The sequence below is a fragment of the Acomys russatus genome, chromosome 1 (genome assembly GCF_903995435.1).
Source record: "Acomys russatus chromosome 1, mAcoRus1.1, whole genome shotgun sequence".
Classification (NCBI taxonomy): Eukaryota; Metazoa; Chordata; class Mammalia; order Rodentia; family Muridae; genus Acomys; species Acomys russatus.
In genome coordinates this window covers 121,395,743-121,415,666 of record NC_067137.1, presented here as the reverse complement: position 1 = coordinate 121,415,666, position 19,924 = coordinate 121,395,743, and the positions used below count along the sequence as shown (strand labels likewise).

The following is a 19,924-nucleotide window of genomic DNA, read 5'->3' as shown; positions in this document are numbered from 1 at the left end:
GCTCCCTTTGTGCTTAGAACCTCATCTGAGGATGCTCAGGACCAGAGGGGGGTGCTGTAGATCAATCTTTCACCAGAAAGTAAAAGGAAACATCTGGAGAGTGAGGAGTCCCAGGAGACTAAAAAGTCTCCTCTGCTAACCTCATTCGAATTCAGAGACCATTTAACCCATGTGATGCAGCTACTGTGACAAGACACCAAAGTGGGTTTAGTAAGAACTCTTTAATAAGTAATATTGTACATATGTGTATTATTCATTACATATGAACCTCATTGGAAGGAAAAACAAGAATTGCATACGTCTGTGAAATCTACACTTCAAACATAAAGTGTCAAACATCCAGTCATCTTTGTCACCATCAGCAGCATCTATAGCTCTATGTGAAACTTCTTTCCAGTGACAGGAGGATTTCTCTCAGTTGGCATATATAATTGTGACTTAGGAACCCAGGCCTTGATGTTCCATGCACAGTGTTTAGTCCATGCAGCTCTGACGGGCAGGTTAGGAGACCTGGTCCCAAGGCTTCAGCTCAGTGAAAGAAGAGAGAGAGAAGCTAGACATTTTTGCATCTTCTGTCTTTCATTATTATTTTTTTATTTTTATCACTCATTTTTTTGGTGTATATTTAAGGCTTTTAGGAATATTTGGAATACCAAGCTACTATATGATTTTTGTTACTTAGGAAAAGAGAGTAGAAGAAAGTACATTAATTACAGGCACCCTACGGACATCATGGATCATGGAGATGGAGGAGAAGTGACATCCTCACACCTTCAACATACTACTGCTCCTTACACTTGAGTATAGACAATGTTCCTCACATTATCCTTGATGCCAAGGACACCTGTATCTGCTCACAACCATCTGGACTTCACCTGCATCAGCTTCATCTCTGCACTGCCTTGAGACTAAGGGATGAGAGCCTTCAGTGTAGTGTGATGTCCCAGGTGTATGTAGCACATCCTCCCTAGTTTTCAGATTTATTTCTAGAACATTTCATTATCTGTTAAGAACCGGATCCAATGTTGCGTATTTAGAATGTTGGCTTTCTATGGAGATTACTGTGGTTAACAATGATTTCTCATAAGGGATTCATTTTCTTTCCCTTCTTTCCAAACTCAAATATTAATGGCTGGATGACATTTACACCCTGGAAGATTAGATCCTTTCCCTGGTAGCCCACTTTACATGGCATATAAAGGCATGTCTCACTGCTGGTCTACTCTGTGCATATCTTGAATCCCATTACTCACTGAATCAACACATAACATGCTTTCCTCGTGTAAATAAAATGTAGTACCCTCATTTGCAATCCAAATGCTTGAGAATTCCTGAAGGATGAATTGATGTTATCATTTTCTCGAAAAATTGTTTCCACTTCAGAGCTTTTCACTTTGCATATCACTGGGATAAACAGGGTGACTTAGTCGTGTCTACAGCCATGATTGAAAAATACACTAAATAATCTGTCATTTTGAATATATCCAAGGTCTGGAATTTTGAACTCGATAATGCCATTCAGTGAAATTTTCTGAATAAATGAGATATTGTGCTCCAAACTTTCATAATATTTCTCATTTTGAGACCTCCTTGGCAGGATGCTTAACATCTATGTGTCTATAACATTGTTGGAATAAATTTATGTGCATTAACACTTGTACCACATAGTCCACACTTGTTCTCACAATTTTCAGCTCTAACTCAAATGTACTCTATGTAAATATGAAATACTGAGGAAACGTATCTACATCCACTGCAGCTCATATCACAGTCTTAAGACAACATCACACTTTTATGCCCTCTGTGCACAAATCATCTGAGATGCAACATCCATGTTCCTGGTTATATAAGATGTTCTCCATTTTGAAGAGTCTGTTGTCTGCCTTTCCCAAATTTAGGAACCAGCAGTTCTTGTATGTCTGGCGATTTCTTGCAAACTAAGCAACTTAGGCAGGTTCAAAGACCATTCTATGATCTTTTGCTTCTTATGGATTCTTCCTACTGCCTGTCTTTGATGAAGACATTTGTGGCGATATTTGAGTGTCATGGACAGAATTTCAGATAGTCTACTATTTGAAGACATATAATTTAATCAGAGAAGAAAAGTCACTGTAAAATAGGCAACCCACTGCAAAACTGACCCAAGGGTTACTGCAGGTCTTATGGTCCATCCTACCCTAAGGCTCCAGTGCTTCAGCTGGCACTCAGCATTCTGGCTTTGTCTTCTTTTTACAGCATTCTTACACCTTGTGGCAAGGTCATATTTCATGGTTTAGACTCATCTTGATATCTTTATCTTTCAAAAGTTTTCAATATAAAGATGTATTATTAATAATAACAGGCTGATTTTTTTTGGTCTGTCTTTCCTTGATGAGATCAGTAGTTCGCTCAGACTTCTTTGCACATATTCAATCACATTCATACCACAAAGTCACTGTTGCCCAAAGTTAGACAAATCATATTCTCTCTAAGTTCTCAAACATCACTAGTGACAAGAACAAAGAGGAATACAGTGTGAATTAACATTTCGGAAAATCCCCAGGCCCAGTGTGTGACTTCCATCATCATCTACCCACTGTCCCCTCCTCCAGGATGCTCAGCATCTGAGAGAACTGAGCTAAGAATCCAAGTTTTTCTGTCTATAGTTTGTTGTCTTATGCAGTTTTAAAGTCCTTACAAATAGAGGGCAGTATAAACTTGAAGGCACTGGCCATTGAATAAAAAGAAATAAGAATAACATGATGCAGGAAATTCACAGATATGTAAAATCAATGAAATATCACTCCCTTCCTTGAAATTATAGTTTATAACTGCCAGACTACAGATGGCACAGACTCTTACACTATACAAGAAGTCTACAATCTCTGTACCCTTTTCTTTTTTCGTGAAAGAATATTTGTACTGACAGGGCTCACACAGGAGAACACCTCTGGCCCAGGCATACAGCATCATGAAGTTTGGAGAAACACCAATGCTTTGAGCTCTTCTCATGTCCTCGGTGCAAAATCACAGGTGACGATCCCTGGATGAGGGAACAGAGTCAGGACCCTTCATCTTGCTCCTTCTACACAGCACTCATCAGAAGTGTTTTTTTTTTTTTTTTGATGACTCTTGTCTTCTGTTAGCTACTCTCTATGGGTGCTGACCTTCCTTTTGGGTGAGAAAGTGTCCAGCAAACCCACAATTCCTGGGAAGGAATCCCATATCTGAGGTGAGACAGTGTCCCAAGGGAAGGGTATCCTGAGATACAGGAGCCCAGGAATCACACAGCTCTGAGAGAAGGTCTCCTCAGCAGAGACTCTGTAGCTCCCAGGGGAGGGTTACCCCAGTCCCTGAGGAGCTGAGCAGCTTTGGAACCAGAGCTCATTCTTCTTTGCTTCTTCTCTTCTTGAGAGAGTCATATAAGGCAGTAAATCTCTTAATATAAATTTCTTGAAGGGACAAATCCAGGTGTGGATGCCTCTGTTCCAAGGTGAAGACAGCAGAGAACTGGGCAAACACAGCCTTTATATAGGATTTTTTTTTAAAGAGGCGGAACTTTCTAGACCAGAGAATTCCAGAGAGAGGATTAGTGGGATTTCAAGTCCAGCACTTGGAGGAAGCCTAGAGATTGGTGCAGTTTTATTCATCCCTTTCCCATAAAATTAGCATAAACAGGGGAGTGGTCCCACAGAGGGGATGTAGATGGGTATTGTAACAGGTATAGTCTGGAACTGGCTGTTTTATAATTTGTGAAGTATGTGGGAGAAGCCTGTTCACTGAAGCCCTAAGGGTTACACAGACTTGAACTCTAAGCTAAACAAAGCAATTTTCCTTAACTAAACTATGAATTTATATACTAAGGGGTCAGATTTCTAGTTCAAGTCCCTGCTTGCCAAAGTGAGACCATGTAAAGCTCCCAGCCTTGGATTAATGAATAGTTTATACATTGTTGCCACAAAGATGGCACTGCTGGAGCTCACAGACTAACTCCAGATAATCATGCCTCCTTCCCTGTGAGTTCTCCGTGAGCTGCAGCCATAACTGAGGCCTCAGCTGCAGCTACCTTCTCCAAGGGCTCAGCTTCTCAGTTTCTCCAGGAGTCTGATCTCAGGCCCCAGGGATGTGGAGATTTAGCCTCAAGTGCTCTGGTGTCAGGAGGTGTTGCTGTCAGGATGTATAGAGAGGCTGGAAGCACTGGCTGAAGACCAGAGCACCCCCTTTAGGGACCACAGGGTGTGACACTCAGGGAAACTGAAGAGCTGAAGAAGGGTTACCCACGGAAAGATGTAGGGGGAGCCCTAGTGCAAAACTTGAAGCAGCCAAGCCTGGCTTCTGGAGGCCCTCAGTGGGGGGCCTGGACAATTTCCTGCAAAGGTATGCAGTTTACAAAGTATGGAAAAAAGAAACAAAAACTAAGAGAGTCTGTGAGGGAAGTCTTTCCCTGCCCTGCATAGCCAACAATGGAGCAGAGGTGAGCTCCCCTGAGGGCTCCTGTGCTTCTCATCACAGACTGGCTCCTCCTCAGTCCTAAGACTTAAAAGTCCAGCATCAGAGCCAGCCCCTGTTGAGGAAATGCAAATCTCTCCTGGCTCCACCCAACCCTGGGTTGAAAAGCCAAAGCTAGACCAGGGTACTCACTGGTGTGCAGCCATGGACAGGCTAACTTCCTCATTCCTGCTGCTGCTTGTGCCTGCATGTGAGTGCCAAGGCTTTCTAAGGGAGGACCTTCCATATCCTCACCCTATTTCAACCTTACCTTCTGATTTTTCTTTTTCTCCACAGATGTCCTGTCCCAGGTTACCCTGAAAGAGTCTGGCCCTGGGCTCTTGCAGCCCTCCCAGACCCTCAGTCTGACCTGCACTTTCTCTGGGTTTTCACTGAGCACTTCTGGTATAGGTGTGGGCTGGATCCGTCAGCCCTCAGGGAAGGGTCTGGAGTGGCTGGCTGATATTTGGTGGGATGATGATAAGTACTACAGCCCATCCCTGAAGAGCCGGCTCACAATCTCCAAGGACACCTCCAAAAACCAGGTATTCCTCAAGATCACCAGTGTGGACACTGCAGACACTGCCACCTACTACTGTGCTCGGAGATCACATTGACACAGCCTCAGGTAGCAGCTGTACAGTATTTCAGCCTCATTCTCAACTCTGTGCCTTCCTTCTACAATGCAGGATGTTTGGAGGGGGCACACATTTCCTGCTAGCCTGTGGGGTTTCCTCTTCACTCTGAGCTTCAGAGCCATGACTTCCTGTTATGCAATTGAAACCTCCTCTAAGTTGGCACAATAGGGGCCATCCATGTTTATTTTTATAAAGATGAAGCTTGTCTGTTACCTAAACCAAGTGGTTGAGTGCTCTGATTCTACTCAGTCTTTTGTCTCAAATCCCCACAACAGAAGATCCAAATTATTTTAATGACCCTGTACAGCAAACAACTGGATTGGGAGAGATGGACATTACTGGAGAAGCAACAGTGGACAATGCTACTCCTGGGAATCTCTGAAGTATCTCAGGCTATTTGACAAAGCCAGTGTTTTTTCTACATAAATGCTGGTAACACACTATTGCTCCAGATAATACTTTTACATCTCACTGAATTTGGAGATGTTGAGTTAGTGGGTAAATAGTGGTTTTACCTATACTGGTTAGCATTCATAATACTGGGCAGTACTTTGCAAGCTTTCATAGGAGAACATTAATTACTAACATAGCTACAAACCCTGCCACCTATAATGACGACTTGTGTGATAGGCTGGTGCATTTGTGCCACAAACATGGGGGTAATCAATTATTCTCTTATTGATTGCGAGTTCACTCCATGAGGTGAAACCTATGCCTAAACTGCTATGGTGGCTCAGAACCTGAGACTGGATAGGCCATGGCCCTTGAGGGGAAACCTAGATGCTATTGTTCTGCTGAAGGAACATAGCAATAAAATGATTCCTAATGACATAACTACTTATAAACCATGCCTCACCTATCCATTGTTAGAACAGGTTTTGTAGGTAGAAGGTAACATAGGGAAACACAAGTGGACAGACAATGTGTAGAGAGTGAGAGATACTGGAACATTCAGTCCTGAATCAGTTGTCCTCATCAAATCTTCCCCTCAGGACTCAAAAACTGATGCAGAAGACGAGTTGCAAAGTTTGTAAGAGCCAGAGGTGATGGATGACTTCAAGGAAGCATTATCTTCCAAACACAACAGGACTGATGCTCATATGAAGTCACAGATACTGTGGAAGCAAACACAGAACTTGCAGAGGTCCAAGCCAAATGGGACCCCAGGGCTGAGAGTGAGAAATGGATACCTATTCTTACCCCTAACCAAGAAGCTAACTTCAATTGATACCCACCTGCAGAGGAAAACTTAGTTTTCTCCCATGGAGTCTCACTGGCTATACTATCCACATTTTAGGGTAGACACCATGCCCAGCAGCAACAGAAAACAGACATATGGAGTATTTGAAGAGTTTTTCATTCATGTTAATTTCTTTTGGCATTTCTGTCTCTCTCTCTTTGTTGGTATTTTTTGGTCTCCAATTTTGTGTTTTTGTGAGATTGTGTGTGTTTGTGTGTGTGTGTGTGTGTGTGTGAGAGAGAGAGAGAGAGAGAGAGAGAGAGAGAGAGAGAGAGAGAGAGAGACAGAGAGAGACAGAGAGAGACAGAGAAAGAGGGAAGGAGAAAATATTTCTTAGTAAAAGACTGAGAGAAATAAAAGAATGGTGGTGGGTTAGCAGCAGCTGAGAGGGATAGAACAGAAGTTGCACAGGAAATCAGAATATATTGCTTAAAAACAAATTTTTCACTATGGAAAAATTAAGTAAAACACATGGAAGCCTGTGCCTCCTGCCCCACCCATAGCTCCAATCTTGTGTTTTTAATTTCACTCAATAAATCTGGACACTGTGGAAAAAGAAAATGCATTTATTTATGATTCTGAGATGTTAATTTACAAACTGGCTTGAAAGTACCCAACAATTTTTGGTCTTTTGCCTATTGCAGTATTAATTCTGTCTCTTATCCCCTTTGTCTCCCTGCTCTGACAATAATCAGGTAGGAATCTATGCCACATTCTATATGTTTCACTGCTCAGACATTTTCTCAGAACATGTGCAGAGTCATCATAGGAAAGTGCTCCTATCCAGATGTCCTCAGGAACAGACACTGTCAGACAAGTTTCTTCTGCGACTCACAACACAGAAGACAGTTCAGTTTCCATCAGCTTATTGATCACTGTCCTACATGACATCATCAGGACAGTCTTTCAGGCCAGTTTTCTGCTGTGATTCTGGTGTCTTTTCCATTCCCCTTTAAGATTCAGACTCTTCCTATGCTTGGTCTATTTTTATTTCCTCAAAGTACAGTTTTTACTAATTAGCCTTTCTTGGAAATACAGGATTGTTTCGCATCAAGTTCAAAACTGTTCAGCTTCTAAGAGTCACCCAGGTCCTGATCTGCTTTAACATTTTAGTCATTTATATCAACAATCTCACTTTCCTCTACAATTAATGTCTGCTCACTTTATTGACTGTATAATACAATACAGGGAATTAAACAGTGATTTGAGTGAATTTCCACTAGTTGACAAGAACAAGGACGTTTGTCATTCTCAGATGACAGAGCATCATAATGACAATAGCATAAAGGGATTTGAAATTACCTTCCATAATGACCTTCATGTCAGAGGAGGCAGTAGAGCTGCCATGACCATAGCCACTTCCTAAAAGTCCTGTCTTTCACACATTTAACTAAATGGCATATGGAGTGCACGTGTGTGTGTGTGTGTGTGTGTGTGTGGTGTGTGTGTATGACGGTTTGTTTGTGTTGTTGTGCCCTAATCACAAGACCCCAAAGACCACCAGGACTCAATATCAATACAGTACACACAGGGTCCTTTATTACGAGCTTGAGCTAGGACTACAAACCTTCCTGACACAGCAGGGTAGGACAGTGGCCCTGAGATTCAAGGGTAATGGATTTGTAAAGGAAAACACTGTAAGTGGGGGTGGTGGGTCACAGGGATGTTGACCTTCAGGAGGCTAAATCACAGGGAGGGGGGATTTCTTTTTTTTAATCTCAGAGGAACATTGGTGTTGGTTATGTCTAATTGGCCTGGTGTGAGTTGAGTGTCGAGAAACTGCTAGCAGATGCCATTCATGTGGTAGTTTTAGGTTAATTTCTCTTCACATTAGCTAAGAGTTTTTTTATATATATTCACTTTGCCTCCTGATCTTCTTCACCTTACTACTCTCCACACTGTCCCACACTCCCTCCCTCTTCCCCATATCTTTTGTACTTGCCAAAAAAGAGGAGTGCCACAACCCACCACAGACTACCATGTTGCATCAGGACTGAGAACATTCTCTTATGCTGAGGCTAGGCAGGGAAGCCATGCCAAAGGATGCCTAATTGGAATCAGAAACAGAATCTATGTTGGAAGCAGCCTCTGCTCCCATTACTAGGGGTCCCACATGACGACTAAACTGCCCATCTGTTACATATGTGTAGGGGACCTAGATCCATTTGATGCATGATGCCTGTTTGGTGCTACAGTCTCCGTAAGCCTCCCTTGAGCCCAGGTCATTTGACTTTGTTGGTCTTCTTGTGGAGTTCTTATTCCCTCTAGGTCTCTCTATTCTCCCCACTCCTTCCAAATGGATCCATGTGGTCTGCTGATGCCTTTGAACCATTTACAGTTGAGTTTTTTAGTGTAATAAATATGGATGTATTTGCATTTTCTACATGAAGACATCCATTGAGACTAGCAACATTTCTTGAAGATGATTTTGCCTCCATTGTATTTTTTTTTGTTTCTTTGTAAAAAATCAAGTGTCCCTAGGTGTGTGCATTTATTGCTGGGCCTTTAATTTAATTCCATTGATTAAGCAGTTTGTTTCTATGCCAGTACATGCAGTTTTTATTACTATTGCTCTGTAATAAAACTGAAAATAAGGGATAGAGATACCTCCAGAAGCTCTTTTACTGTCTAGAATTGTTTTAGCAAATGTGGGCTTTTTTTGTCTGTATATATGAGGTTGAATATTGTTCTTTTAAGGTCTGTAGAGAACTTCATTCCTATCTTAATGGGGCTTGCATTAAATCTGTAGATTGTTTTTTGGAAAAATGGCCATTTTTTTCTGTTAATCCTATCATTCCATGAGCATGGGAGAACTTTCCTTCTTCCGATTTCTTCTTCAGTTTCTTTCTTCAGAGAATAGAAGTTCTTGTCATACAGGCCTTTCAGTTTCCTAGGGAGAGCCACACCAAGGTACTTTGTATTATTTGTTTCTGTTGTGAAGGGTGTTGTTTCTCTAATTTTCTTCAGCATTTTGGAATTAGTATATAGGAGGTCTACTGACTTTTTTGAGTTAATATAATCCAGCCATTTGGCTGAAGGTCTGTATCAAATGTAGGAATTCTCTGGTAGAATTTTTGCATCACTTATGCTTACTGTCATTTGTTAATAGAGATCCTTTGATATCTTCTTTTCCATTTGTTTCCCCCTTGATTTATTTAGCTGTCTTATTACTGGAGATAGGGTTTCAAGTACTACATTGTAGATATGGTGAGAGTGGGAACCTTGTCTTGTCCCTGGTTTTAATGGAACTGCTTTAAGTTTCTCTGTATTTAATTTGATGTTGGCTATAAACCTGCTGTATATAGCCATTATTGTACTTAGGTATGTTCCTTGTATCCCTGAGCTATCTGAAACTTTTAACATGAAGGTATGCTGGATTCTATCACGTGATTTTCCTACATGTGTTCATATGCAGGGACACTCACATGTTGTCATATACATTGATGGTGGCTACACTACCACATTGGAGCTGGTAGTGGTTTATTCAGCTCCACAGCTGTCATTCTCCAAGCCTTAGCAAATATATCAAGACTCTAGAAACCATTAGTCACAACCTTCCATGAATAAGAGGATGGTAATCTTGGGGAGGCTACATCCAGAGAGACAAGAGTTGCCTGAGGACACAGTCAGCATTGTTGAACTTTATAGGTACATGGCAAAGAGAAAACACCACAACTGCTAAGTCTTTACTAACAACCATACAGCCCACCTGTGGTTCTAATGCTGAATTAGCAAACAGAGTGAATCATGGCACACATTTTCCTTAATTCTAATATCTTCTCAGATGTGCAAATATTTACTGCAGACTGGAAGTGATCTGTAGGTGGCACATTTGTTCCTCTTTGTGGTGTTTTGAATTTTGTGCCCCAAGTACAGCTTCAGGGGTGGGAAAACTGCCTTGTAGACAGCTTATAGCTCCTGTCTATCTCTAGTGTTTTGTCTGTTCACTCACTACTTCATCACTGGTCACTTCCATTGCTATATCTAATAGACCCTAGCTAAAGTACTGTGGTTCATGGAGACAATGTTTGAGGCAGAGCTTACCTTCCATTGTTGAAATATCGTCTCAAAATCAATAGGTACATTGCAAAGAAGAAAACATAGTGAGCTGTCCCTGTGTGAGAGATTATACAAGTGTGTTATCAAGACCAGCAGGGGGCACTGTGTATCTACCAATTTTCTAATAAGTAGAGGAGCAGCTGAAGCAGATAAGGAAGTTGGTCAGTGAATGTCTCCAAGCAGCCTCTGTGGATCTAATTGGCAACATCATTATGTACAGAGACTGTGGCATTGTAGACACATTCCATTTCCATGCTACATCTTGAAAGAGGTTATTTGTTAGAAAGCATTCATATTGAGAACAACAATGGCCAAACTAGATGCATATGTTGACTGCAGAGAAATACAAGTTCATGACATACTTATAAATACTTATTAAGTATATTAGCGCCTCAGGATCCTAAGCAATATGGGGAAAATGTCCCAGAGTTTGCAGCTGTTAGAAGAGGTGATCACAGTCCTGCTGATCATTGGATTGAGATGGACAGCAGCCTCCAAAGCTCCGAGTAAGTGTCTGGTAGAAACAGGGTTGTCAATGCACGTTCTCAGCATCACAAATGTGGTTGACCCTGAAAGTTGTCCTTGAACACTTGAACTGTGGTTCACATTAAGGAACATGGATATGGTGACTGGTTTCTCAGTGGGATGGAAGAGCTCTATGTGTCTAGATGGGGTAGGATGGTCAATGCACCTTCTCTTCATCAGAAATATGGTTGACACTGAGGATCTTCAGGTGTCTCTTGAAAAGTTGATGTGAGGTTCACATCAGTAACATGGATGTGGTGAAGGGATTGTCAGTGGGATGGAAGAGTTCTGTGTGCATGCGTGCCATGATGGAGCTTGAATTCATTTCCTCAGATGCCAGAACCTCACCATGCACTTACTAAGAGAAAAACTCTACCAGTTCTATCTAAAAAATTCACGTCTTCATTCGAGAAACACTCTTCCTCTTGATTTCATAAATTAGTTGTGGTTGTAAATACAGCAATGTCCACACAACCAACAGTATCACATTAGTACCTACTTTTCCACAGTCTCTGAGCACACAACTTCACACCTCAGCATGAAGTTGGATCATCTCTACCTGGTGGCAACAGCTACAGAAAAGTGCATTCCAAAGAGCAGGGCTGAGGGGGAGCCAGAGACTGAAGAAATCATGGCATCCTCTCTATAGGTGTTCATTTCTAGGTTCAACTGAGGGAGTCTCAGTTTGGACTGAGGATATCTGGAGCTTCATGAAAAGTTACCTTCAAAGATTTTTGACTCAGATAGCTTCCCCATTTTTTACATGGGACTGTGGGTGAGGCAGAAACCTGGCCATGGGTTTGAACTCATTAGATGGATATCCCAAGCCCTAGCAAAACAAACTCTGTAGAAAAATTTCAGGACAGATATCCACTGTGAATACACACAGATACTTCTGTGAATAGATCATGAATAACATGATATAAATAAATATGAATGTTCATGTGTTTCTATAATGTGTAGAGTCAACTGGGTATATGCTTAGAGGGATGTATCTGGGACACAGTGAATTCTCCAAACTGATTTCCAGTATAACAACAGTCCCATTAAGGGTGAGAGAGGATTATTCTTTCATGACAAGAATGGTGTCATTTGTATTATTGATTATCATCTTCTTCTTGAGGCAAAATTAGAACATTAGAATTCCTTTCATTTGCAATTCAATTGTTAGCTAAGGTCTTTGATTGTAGGACACAGAAAAACCTACCTGATCTGTAATTCTCCGTGTTGGCTAGGTTTCCTAATGCAGGAAGGTGCTGTGTAGATTGAAGGAAGAGCAAAGACATCAGTGATCTCATGGAGCACCAGGCCTTGAAGTCTACAACATCAGCCTTCAGGTAAAATGTACCGATTAGTGTCTGAATGTTATGTAGCAACCAACTTCTTTCTAATTAGATTTGTGGCCTGAATCATAGGAAAGATTTTTTCCCAGGTGCACCTGGTCAAAAGTCCATCACTAGAGATGAAATATGCCCTAGTTGATGAGAGATGTACCGCTAATGGTTATGTTGTCAAGCTACCTTATAAATATTTTTGTTTATACCAAGTAGATTAGTGTAGCTCTCATGTCTCAGTGTGCAGTGTGTACTGGGTGATACAGACATTCATGACTGGTCAATGTGCTGAGAATGATTGGCAGAGTACTCAGGAACAGGTGAGTCAATGATGTCACCCTCTCATACAAAGGTTGATTGCAAATATGTGAAAGAAGTGAGGGGTATGGAATGTGTTTACACAGAGGATTTGGTCTTGAACTTCAGCATCAGCTGCCTGACCCAGGTATGTGTACCTCCTTCTTCTCCAGCTGACCTAGGGTCTTATATAACAAGGACCATGCTCATGAATATGCAAATTACTTGAGTCTATGTTGGTTAAATACAGAGATGTCCACACTTCAAAAAGAACATCTGGTCTGTGTCCTTTCCACAGTCAGTGAACATACCATCTCTAAGGATGGAATGGAGCTTGATCCTCCTCCTCCTCCTGTCAGTAACTGCAGGTAATTGGCTCACCAGCTCCGTTTCTGAAGAGGTGACAGGGACTAAGGTGACATTGACATCCACTCTACTCTGTCTTTTGCTCCACAGGTGTCCACTCCCAGGTCCAGCTGCAGCAGTCTGGGGATGAGCTGAGGAGACCTGGGTCCTCAGTTAAGTTGTCCTGCAAGGCTTCTGGCTACACCTTCACAGACTACTATATGCACTGGGTGAAGCAGAAGCCAGGACAAGGCCTGGAGTGGATTGGAAGGATTGATCCTGAATATGGTGGTACTAACTACAATCAGAAGTTCCAGGGCAAGGCCACACTGACTGCAGACACATCCTCCAGCACAGCCTACATGGAGCTCAGCAGCCTGACATCTGAGGACTCTGCAGTCTATTACTGTGCAAGACACAGTGTTGCAACCACATCCTGAGTCTGTCAGAAACACTGGAGGAGCAGGAAGCTGCCCTGAGAATAAGATGACAGAGAAGATTAGCCTGGAGACTTGTTCAGAAATAATCATTTTGAGCATTCCCTTTTTTTCTTCTTCCTCCTCACAGTGCTATAGTGTCTTTGTCAACTTTGTAAAAGGACATCTATGAGTAAAGTGATGTTGGTTTAGGATGCCTCTACAGCACACCAGACCTTTCGACCTCTTCACCAGTGACCACCTCCATTGACATGTTTCTTCTTTAGTAAAACAATAAAACAGGGAAATCAATGAAGATGCATTGATAGAGACCAGATCCAGCACACAGGGTAAACCAAGGCGGGTCACAATGGTGGCCCAGGTTTCATCTAGGCACTTGGCAGAGGCCAAGTGAGGCTTCTCTTACTCAGATCCGTTTGCCAGGATGCTAGAGATCAATTCTAACACACAGGGTAAACTGAGGCTCCTCATAGCATTGGTTGATCAGTTTGCAGGAGAATCTTCCAGTTCTGGCTTCTGAATTGAATGCAAATGTACCTTGTACTAGAAAGGCATCTGTTAAGTGGCTGCAACACCTTGATTCAGTGACTTGTATGATACCTGCTAGAGAAGTTATTAACAAGTTTCCAGGTACTTCACACTGCATTAAGAGGAGATCTTCACAAAGGGTCTTGGATGTCTAAATAGTCCAAGAGTGAATCCTTGAAATTTACTGCTGAAAAATGTTTTTCAAATCACAGGTTGTTAGTTCCCTCCTGTCCAGAAAAAAACAAATAGTCCACTCCTCTCTAATACCAAGCCTTTGAGAGCTAGCCACCTTTGCACAGTCACCACCCATTGGTGTTATAAATCATAGTGTTTTCTGAAACTATAAGTGAAGTAATTTACGTTTGGTATTCAAGGGAAACATCATATTTTTTCATTTTCATGTGTCCTTTTAGGCAAAACGAAGTCTCCCTTTGTGTTATAATAATTAACTTCATTTTAAGTTATATCTGATGTGAACATTGTGTACTTTTAAATTTGAATTGATGGGTCCATGAATGTTCATAGGGCCAAATTCATATGGGGCAGGCTGAATTTATCAAGAAGAGGCACAGTTTTTCCTTCCCTCATGGAATTCTGTATTCTCTCCCTTGATGTATCACAGTAGCAGTTACTCTGCATGATTGTAAAGGAGAAAGACAAATATTAGCCCAGCAACAGACTCTTAAATCTACAATGGTGATCTTTGTAAGTTCACTGATGCAATAAAGGCATAAATTTGTGGGATCAACCAACAAATATCTGACTATGTAAAGCTCCCAGCCTTGGAAGAATAGCTAGTTTATACATTGTTGCCACAAAGATGGCACTGATGGAGCTCTGAGGTTATCTCCAGTTAAACATGGCTCCTCCCTGTGAGTTCCCTGTCAGCTGCAGCCATAACTGAGGCCTCAGGTGCTGCTGCCTTTTCCAAGGGCTCAGCTTCTCAGTTTCTTTAGGCATCTGATCTCAGGCCCCAGGAATGTGAAGATTTGGCCTCAGGTCATCTGAAGTCCTGAGGTGTTGCTGCCTGGAGGTGTAGAGAGGCAGGCAGCACAATCAAAAGACCAGAGCACCCCTTTCAGGGACCACAGGGTGTGGCAACCTGGGGAGCTGGAGAGCTAAAAAGGGGTACCCAGGGAAAGATGTATGGGGAGCCCTAGTGCCAACCTTGAAGCAGCCAGGCCTGCTTTCTGGAGCTCCTCAGCAGCAGCCTGGACACTTTCCTGCAAAGTACACAGTTTACAAAGTATGCAAGTGAGGAAGTTTGTCAGGGAAGTGTTTCTCTGCCCTAAACAGCCAACAATGGGAGCAGAGGTGAACTCCCCTGAGGACTCCTGTGTTCCTCATCACAGACTAGCTCCTCCTGGGTCCTAAGATGTAAATCCACCATCAGAGCCAACAAGTGTTGAGGAAATGCAAATCTTTCCTGGCCCCATCCAACCCTGGGTTGAAAAGCCAAAACTGGAGCTGAGTACTAACTGGTGTGCAGCCATGGACAGGCTAACTTCCTCATTCCTGCTGCTGCTTGTGCCTGCATGTGAGTGCCAAGGCTTTCTAAGGGAGGACCTTCCATATCCTCACCCTATTCTAACCTTACCTTCTGATTTTTCCTTTTCTCCACAGATGTCCTGTCCTAGGTTACCCTGAAAGAGTCTGGCCCTGGGCTCTTGCAGCCCTCCCAGACCCTCAGTCTGACCTGCACTTTCTCTGGGTTTTCCTTGAACACTTCTAAGATAGGTGTGGGCTGGATTCGTCAGCCCTCAGGGAAGGTTCTGGAGTGGCTGGCTAACATTTGGTGGAATGATGATAAACACTACAACCTGTCCATGAAAAACTGGCTCACAATCTCCAAGGACACCTCCAACAACCACGTATCCCTCAAGATCACCAGTGTGGAAACTGCAGATACTCCCACCTACTACTATGCTCAGAGAGCACATTGACACAGCCTCAGGTAGCAGCTGTACAGTATTTCTGGCCGATTCTCAGCTCTGTGTCTTCCTCTTACAATTCAGGAGGTTGGAGGGGCACACATTTCCTGCTAGCATGTGGGGTTTCCTCTTCGCTCTGAGCTTCAGAGCTATGACTTCCTGTTATACAATTGAGGCCCCCTTAAAGTTGGCACAATAGGGGCCAGCTATGTTTATTTTTATAAAGATGAAGGATGTCTGTTACCTAAACAAGGTGTTTCAATGCTATGGTTCTACTCAGAATTTCCTCTCAAATCTCCACAGCAGAAGATTCCAAATTCTTTTAATGACCATGTACTGCAAACGTTGGATTAGGAGAAGATGGGCGTTACTGGAGAAGCACTATTGGACAATGTTACTCCAGGGAATCTCTGAAGTATCTCAGGCTACTTTCAGGTCTATGTTTTTTTTTTTTATATAAATGCTGGTAATGCCCTATTGCTCCAGATAACACTAATATATCTCACTGAATTTGAAGATATTGAGTTAGTGGGTAAATAGTGGTTTCACCTATACTTGTTAGCACTCATAATACTGGGCAGTACTCTGCATGCTTTCAGAGGAGAACATTAATACCTAACATAGCTACCAACCCTATCACCTATAATGATGACTTGTGAGATAGGCTGGTACAATTATGCCACTAACATGGGATAATAAACTATTTTCTGATCGATTTAGGATTCACTGCTATGAGATGGAACCCATGCCTAAACTTCTATGATTGCTCAGAACCTGAGACTTGTAGGCCATGGCTCTTGGGCAGAAACCCACATACTATTGTTCTGCTGGAGGAACATAGCAATAAAATGATTTCTAACGACATAACTACTAATAAATCATTGCTTCACCCAGCCATTATTAGAACAGCATCTTGCTGTAGATTGGAGCTAATATAGTGAACATCACATGGACAGACAAGGTGTAGAGAGTGAGAGAAATGTCACTGAGTCCTAAATAGGTTGTCTTCATCAAACCTTCCCTTCAGGACTCAGGGACTGATGCAGAAGAGGTATTGGAAAGTTTGTAAGATCCAGAGGTGGTAGATAGCTTCTTGGAAGCATTCTCCACAAAACACAACAGGACTGATTCACAAATGAACTCACAGATACTATGGGAGCAAACACAAAATTTGCATAGGTCCCAGCCAAATGGGCCCCCAGTGCTGAGTGTGAGAAATGGACACCTGCTCTTACCCCAAACCAAGAAGCTAACTTCAATTGGTATCCACCTGAAAAGGAAAACTTAGTTTTCTCCACGGAATCTTATTGGCTTTTTCCACATTTTAGAGTGGACACCATGCCCAGGACCCACAGAAACTGACACATGAAGTATTAAAGAATTTTTCATTCATGTTATTTCTTTAAGCATTTTCTCTCTCTTTTTTTCTTTTTTTTTCTCTCTTTTTTTATTGGTATAGTTTGGTTTTCAATTTTGTGTTTTTGTGAGATTGTTTGTGTGTGTGTGTGTGTTTGTGTGTGTGTGTGGGAGAGAGAGAGAGAGAGGGAGGGAGAGAGAAAGAGAGAGATGGAGAGAGACAGAGAGAGACAGCAGAGACAGAGAGAGATACAGAGACAGAGAGACAGAGAAAGATGGAGAATGACAGAGAGATAGAATGATACAGAGAGAGATAGAGAAAGAGAGAAGGAGAAAAAGTTTCTTGAGGTTTTTTGTGTTCTTTTAGTAAGAGACTGAAAGAAATAATAGGACTGGAGTTCAGTTAGCTGTAGCTGAGAGGGATATAGGGGAAGTTGTACGGTAAAAATTTTGATCAGAATATATTGCTTAAAAACAAATTTTTCAAAGGAAAAGTTAAGTAAGATACATTGGAAACCTGTGCCCCCCACACCTACCCATAGCCCCAAACTTATGTATTTCATTTCAATCAATAAACCTGGACATTTTGGAAAGAGAAAATGTGTTTATTTTATGATTCTGGCATGTCAATCTACAAACCGGCTTGAAATTCCCCAACAATTTTTGGTCTGTTACCTATTAGAGTATTAATTTAGTCTCCTATCAGCTTTGTCTCCCTGCTCAGTCAATAATCAGGAAGGAATCTATGTCACTTTCTACTTGTTTCACTTCCCAGACAGTTTCTCAGAACATGTGCAGAGTCATCATAGGAAAGTGCTCCTGTCCAGATGTCCTCATGCATAGACACAATCAGACATGTCTCTGCTACTAAGAACACAGAAGACAGTCCAGTTTCCATCAGCTTGTTGCTCACAGTCCTACATGACATCATCAGGATGTTCTTTAAGGTGATTTCTCTGCTCTGATTCTGGTGTCTTTCCCATTGCAGATCTCTATGATTCAGACTTTTCCCATGGTTGTTCCATTTTTATTTCCTCAAAGTACAGTTTTTACTAATTAGCCTTTCTTGGAAATACAGGCTTGTTTCACATCAAGTTCAAATCTGTTCAGCTTCTAAGAGTCAACCAGGTCCTGAACTGCTTTAACATTTTAGTCATTTATATCGACAACCTCACTCTTCTCTACAATACCTGCTTGCATCATTTTATTGACTATATAATACAATGCAGGGAGTTAATTACAGTGATTCAAGTGAAGTGGCACATCATTCTTAAAGGAGAATGTGTAAGTTTCCACTATTTGACAAGAACAAGGACATTTGTCATTTTCAAATGACAGTGCGTCATAATTACAATAGCATAAAGGGGTTTGAAATTCCCTTTCACCATGACATTGACCTCAGAGGAAGCACTGGAGCTGCCGTGATCATAGCCACTTCCTAAAAGTCCTATCTTTCACATTGCAAAATTTAACAAAATGGCATATGGAGTGTGTGTGTGTGTGTGTGTGTGTGTGTGTGTGTGTGTGTGTGTATGCATGTTGTTTGTGTTGTTGTTCCCTGGTCACAAGACCCCCACAAGACCACCAAGACTCAATACTGATGCAATACTCACTGGGTCCTTTATTAAAGGCTTGAGCTAGGACCATAAACCTTCCCGAAGCAGCAGGGTAGGAAAGTGACCCAGAGTGTCAACGGTAATGGGTTTATAAAGGGAAAAACATAAGTGGGGCTTGTGGGTCACAGGAATGTTGGCCTTTAGGTAGGTTGGGTTGAGGATAAATCATGAGGAAAAATTTTTTATCTCAGGGGAACATTGGGTGCTGATTGTATTTAATCTACTAGGTGTGAATTTCTGGAAACTGCTGGCATGTGAAGTTCATGGTAGTGTGAGGTCATCCCCAGAACACAGGAAGAATGGAGTCACCTAGAGGACAAGTTACCACTGAAACACACAGAACATGGATAGATGGATGTTAGATACAAAGTCGAGTTAAACCTATCAGAATCACACCTGACTTCTCTGCAGAGACCTTCAAAACCAGAAGGGCCTAGGCAGAGATTTCCCAAGTCCTAAGAAACCACACATGCCATTCCACATGACAAAACCCAGCAGAACTTTAAATAACTGTAGATGGAAAAAAAAACCAAGATATTCCACAAAAGAACCAAATTTAAACAATATCTCTACACAAACCCCACCTTGCATAAGGTATTCGAAAGAAAACTCCCATTTGAGGAGGTTAACTACAACCACCCACCCTACAGGATATAAATAATGTCATTACAGCAAAACAAGAATACAAGAACACAAACACACCACCAGAACCATCATCAAAATAAAAGGAAAAGTCACTGGTCATTAATATCTCTCAACATCAATGGACCCAAAATCGAATAAAGAGACACAGACTAACAGAGTGGATGCATAAATAAGAATCATGCAAGAAACAAACCTCAGCCACAAAGATAGACATTGCCTGAGAGCAAAGGGCTGGAAATAGTTTTTCAAGATGTAGCCAATGGACAGGACATTCTCCACAGGTGAGTGGAGAGTGGGGCATGACTTTCACATGTACTCTGGTGCCTCATATTTGACCATGTCCACTGGATGGGGAGACCTGGTGGCACTCAGAGGAAGGATGGCAGGCTACCAAGAAGAGACTTGATACCCTATGAGCATATAAAGGGGGGGGGGGAGAAGTCCCCCTCAGTCACAGTCATAGGGGAGGGAAGTAAGGGGAAAATGGGAGGGAGGGAGGGATGGGA

General features: G+C 42.0%; 1 pseudogene and 2 gene segments (V, D, J or C); all 3 read left to right on the top strand.

The window, feature by feature from the left end:
• Positions 1-4,597: 4,597 nt before the first annotated feature.
• Positions 4,598-5,098, top strand: LOC127194969 (immunoglobulin heavy variable 2-5-like). The segment is given in 2 exon segments: positions 4,598-4,678; positions 4,765-5,098. Coding segments are annotated over 2 exon segments (366 nt in total).
• Positions 5,099-10,813: 5,715 nt separating this feature from the next.
• Positions 10,814-13,345, top strand: LOC127195459 (Ig heavy chain V region 186-1-like). The segment is given in 2 exon segments: positions 10,814-10,910; positions 13,017-13,345. Coding segments are annotated over 2 exon segments (426 nt in total).
• Positions 13,346-15,361: 2,016 nt separating this feature from the next.
• LOC127195383 (immunoglobulin heavy variable 2-5-like) lies at positions 15,362-15,813 on the top strand (annotated as a pseudogene).
• Positions 15,814-19,924: the final 4,111 nt, after the last annotated feature.